At 44.8% G+C, this 5,000-nt stretch overlaps 1 protein-coding gene across 1 annotated transcript in view; it reads left to right on the forward strand.

The window, feature by feature from the left end:
• LOC125449328 (probable ATP-dependent RNA helicase DDX60) overlaps positions 1 to 5,000 on the forward strand; it is a 143,554-nt gene that overhangs the window by 47,168 nt on the left and 91,386 nt on the right. The window contains exons 13-14 of the mRNA XM_048525033.2: positions 67 to 322; positions 4,135 to 4,310. Of these exons, the coding sequence (XP_048380990.1) occupies positions 67 to 322; positions 4,135 to 4,310 (432 nt within the window). The remainder of the gene's footprint in view (positions 1 to 66; positions 323 to 4,134; positions 4,311 to 5,000) is intronic.

The following is a 5,000-nucleotide window of genomic DNA, read 5'->3' on the forward strand; positions in this document are numbered from 1 at the left end:
AATGGTAATTGTCATAGATTCACCCATATTTCCTAACCCACTTTGTATAAACTGTCTCTGAGGCAGAAGAAGAAAAGTTCTGAACTCATCATTGAAGCTCAGGGGAAGAAGAAGAAGGAAGAAGAGGAGAGAAAGGCACAGGAACGCTGGAGCTCATTGCAAGACTCAATTCAGTGGGAACTGAGCAATGATATCGACAGAGGGATCAAATCTCTGGAGAAGTTCCTGCTAAACTGTGCCAGCGACAATGTGAAAGTAACTGCTGAGATGGAGGCGAGTAAATACTGCTATAAGGCTTGGGTCGAACACTGCAGATCTAAAGGTAAGAATGACCTGGTCACTTCAGTTTCAATTGCGTGTATTATTGAGTAAAATGTCTGCCGAGGTTCTGACAGCAACCAAGCTTTGCAAATATGTCATTGGCTGTAAAGGGTCTATGGTGTTGTGAGGTTGTGAATGGTGCCTCAGCAATGCGAGCTCTTTGTGTTTTTGTTCAGGTTTAACCTTAACTTTCTCTTGTGGGTGTCAAGCTCAAGGTCATGTGATGGGGAAACACCTCGGGATTGGCTGAGGAGGTGGCTCCTCCTCTCTGATGGAGTCAGAAGGCACATCTCCTGAAGCTTTCGTAATGGAGTTGAGACTCCACTGCAAGCCATGATAAAACTTCAATTACAATCATTGAATTCCTACAGTGTGGACACAGGCTTTTGGCTCATCGGGTCAATGTCAAACCACAAAGATCATCCCACCCATTCCTGTGACCCTGCATTTGCCATGGCTAGTTCTCCTATCCCTGGACACTGTGGGGCCATTTAGTACAGCCAATCTACTTAAACGGCACATCCTTGGACAGGGGGAAGGAAACTGGAGCACCTGAAGGAAACCCACATAGACATAGGGAGAATGTGCAAACTCCACGCAGATAGTTGCCTGAGCATGGAATTGGACCCAGGTCCCTGGCGCTGTGAGACAGCAATGCTAACCACTAAGCCACCGTGCCATCCCCAAATAATGACCTTGCTCCTCCATCTATCCTACTCCATGCCATCTCCAACTAATGACCTTGCTCCTCCATCTCCCCTCTTCCCAATCTTAATGTAAAATGGTTGCCAAAGTTGTCCATCCTTGTTCTTCTCTTGAATAAAGGCAAAATAGTGTTGATGCTGGAAATCTGAAATAAAATCAGAGTGCACTAGAGACTCTCATCAGGTTTGGCAGCAAATGTGGGAAGAGAGAAAGACATTGTTCCGGTATGACGTTTTTTCAGAACTGAAAGAGGTTGGAACCTTTCCCCAAATGTATATTTGACAGGGGTTGGGCAGAGGTGGGAAGTGGTAGCGGGTAAGAGCAAAGAGAGGTGATGGCCTGGTGGTATTATTGCTGGATTGTTAATCCGGAGACCCAGATAATGTTCTTGGAACCTGGGCTCAAATCCTGCGTTGGCAGATGGTGGAGTTTGAATTCAATAAATATCTGGAGTTAAGAATCGAACGATGACCATGAATCTGTTGCCAATTGTCAGGAAAAACCCATCTGGCTCACTAACGTCTTTTAAGGAAGGGAACTGCCATCCTCACCTGGTCTGGCCTACATGTAACTCCACACCCATAGCAATGTGGTTGCCCTTTAATGCCCTCTGGGCAATTAGGGATGGACAATAAATGCTGCCTGGCCAACAACGCCCTCATCCCCTGAATGAATAAAGGGGAACAGATAGGGGAGAGGCTCAGTGTAAAAGACAAAGGGAATTATTAATGTTGTGTTAAAATGGGTGTGAGTTAAGGTGTTAAAGGGAGGGAATGTGTCCTTTCTACTAAAAGCAAAGTAAAGAAGGGACAAACAAGACAAGGCAGTGGGGGAGAGGGGAGAATGGAAGAAAGCTGGGGAACAGACGTTAAGCCGTCAGCTACAGAAGTTACAAAATTCAATGTGGAGACGTTGAGGTGTTGTTCCTTGCATGTATATAGTGCTTGGTTGGATCATTGCAGTGAATGGATCACCAAGAGCGATAGGTGTTTCATTGAAATGGCAAGCAACTGGGAGGTCAGGACTCACCCCTACAGACAGAGCAGAGTTGTTCCCATAGCAATCACCCAGTCTGTGTTGGGTTTTGCTATTGTAAAGGACACTGTGTTGTGAGCAGCGAATGGAGTAGGCTAGTTTGAAAGAAGTACAAATGAAACAATGCTTCACCTGGAAGGTGTGTGTCGGATCTTGGGCAATGATGGGGAGGTGAATGGGCAAGTGTTCTGTGGTTGTACTGGAATGTACTTTGGAGAAGTATGTGTTAAGAGTGAAAGCGGAATGGACCAGGGTGTCATAGAGGGAACAGTCCCTGTAAAGGTGCTGCCAGGGGAGGGGAGGGGAATATATATTTGGATATGGGATCCTGCTGGAGCTGAGGGAAATGTCAGGGATGATCCCAAGAAAACAGAGATTATTGAGATGGAATGTAAGAACAGGACAAACCCTATTGTTGTTGTGGAAAGGAGAAGCAAAGGTGAGGGCAGAAGGGCATTAGATGGGTTGGATATGGCTAAAGACCCAGTAAATAACAATGGGTAGAGGAGAGATCTTAGCTGAGGTGAAAGAAGACTGTCGGAAGCAGTCTGTTGGAAGGTAGCATCATTACAACAGAAGTGACAGAGAATGAGAAACTGAGAGAATAGGATGGAATCCTTGTAGAAGGAAGGGTGTGAGGAAACATTGTCAAGGCAACTACCAAGCAGCATCTTAGCTTTTGTGCTCCTGAGATGCTGCTTGGCCTGCTGTGTTCATCCAGCTCCACACTTTGTTACCTCGGATTCTCCAGCATCTGCAGTTCCCATTATCTCTCAACTGCAGGAGGCAGTGGGTTTGTAAAATTGTGTACAGTTGCTCACTGCAGTTGGAAAGCAACTAGGTCCATTAGCACCAAATTGGGTCATGCTTGATTCCCATGTCTGATATTTTTGCATTCAATAAATTGAGATGTCCAGAGAAATGTTTTTTCTTTTCAAGAAAACAACACTTTTTAAAAATGCACTTAGATTTTTCCTTTTGTCAAAGCAGAGTCATCATAGAGACCATAGGGTGTGCTCTCATCAGAGAGAGGGTCAACTGGTTTAACCTGAGGGTCACCAGGCCTCAGGAGAGGGGAGAGGTTGAGAAGGAGAGTCCTTCCTGGTAACCACAGTCTGTGACAGGGATCGAACTCATGTTGTCGCCATCACTCTACATTACAAACCAGCCAAATGAGCTAACTGAGCCTCTCAGAGTGGGGTTCCTGGTGATTATGTTGGAGGCTCCAGGGTGATTCTGAGATGCCCACCAGACTCTGTGTCTTCAATCGGATTGATAATTACAATAACATCATCCATTACTTGGGAAATAGCGAAGGGACATAAAAGCTGCATGAATGACCATTGTATCAAGTCCAGAGAGGGAGTGGTAACTTCACTGCACTTGTAATCCGAAAGCCCTAGCTAATATTCTGTGCACATGGGGTCAAATGCCACAACAGCAGTTGGCTGAAGTTAAATCCGTGAATAAATCTCAACCAGTTATGGCCTCAGTGTCGTCTCCTGAGTGATCTCTAAGCCTCATGAACCTCAAGGTGAAGCCTGGTGTCATCTGGAGCTCAGGCCTGGTGCCACTGGAGGCCTAGTGCCAGTGTGGTCTGGGTTGGAAGCCTGTCATTCTGGAAATTAACTTTTGCAATTCTGGACTTCTTGTTTTTCTTTTTATAAGATCTTGTAACTGAAGCATCGGTACCTGGGTACCTAGGATGGCACTGTAAGTGGTAAACTTTTCACTGTGTCCATGTGAGCACATGTGACAATAAAGCTAATTCTAATTCTGATTCTAAATTCTAAAGTCTGGAATTGAAATTTAGTCTCAATGATGATGACCATAACACACCTCATTAATTGCTGTTATCCTTTAGGGAAGGCAATCTCTTGCCTTTACCTGGTCTGGCCTATACGTGGCTCCAGACCCACAGCAATGTGGTTGACTCTTGGCTGAAATGGCCCAGCAAGCCATTCAGTTCAAGGTCAACAAGGGATGGACAACCTTGTTAGCGATGCACAAATCCCACAGAACTTTAAAGAAAATCAAAATTAACGCTATTTGTTTCTTCCTTCTGGGTTGCAGGTGCTTCAAGAGATGTGAAAATCGCAGTGCTTTTGATGCGAAGAATTCACAGTATTCTGAACAGGCATGAGGTTCAGCTGAGCCCTGCAGTACTCAATGAATTGGCACGTTATCTCAAAAATCTGGGATTCCTGAACCTAAGAGATACAGTTCTGCAGATGATAGACCCAGAACAGGTAAAGCTCACTATCTCAGACGGGTGATGCTGTTGAGTGGCAGCATCACTGAGCTATTAATCCAGAACACCGCAGCAATGTTCTGGAGATGTGGATTCGAATCCCAACATGGCTCATAGAGAAATTTGAATTTAACAAAAAGAAAAAATCTGGACCACAAAGTTAGTCCAATGGAAGCCATTGCCAATTGAAATTTAAAACCAACGAGTTCATTAATGTCCTCCAGGGAAGAAAGCTCCCTGTCCTTATCTGTTCTGGCCCATATGTGATGCCTGACCCATAGCAATGTGATAGACTGTTAACTGCACTCTGAAATGAACTTGGTTAAAGCCTATTACCTCCTCAAGAGGAATTAAGGACAGACAATAAATGCTGGTCTACCCAGCGATGCCCACATCCCGTAAATTAATTTAACAAACAAGACTCTCTCTGGTCTCTTGGGTTGACATTGCATTACTTTGATGTTCTGGCTAATATTTATGGCTCTATCACCATCAGTTACCTCAATACCAGATTATCCAGCCCATTCTTTACAATTCATTCAGCAGCAAGAGTTCATTCATAAAATCCCTACAGTTCAGATGGAGGCCATTTGGCCCATCAACACGGCATTTACTCTAGAAAGAGCATCCCTACCCAATCCCTGTAACCCGGTATTTCCCATGGCTTATCCACCTAACTTGCACATCC

The sequence above is a fragment of the Stegostoma tigrinum genome, chromosome 3, assembly GCF_030684315.1.
Source record: "Stegostoma tigrinum isolate sSteTig4 chromosome 3, sSteTig4.hap1, whole genome shotgun sequence".
Lineage (NCBI taxonomy): Eukaryota > Metazoa > Chordata > Chondrichthyes > Orectolobiformes > Stegostomatidae > Stegostoma > Stegostoma tigrinum.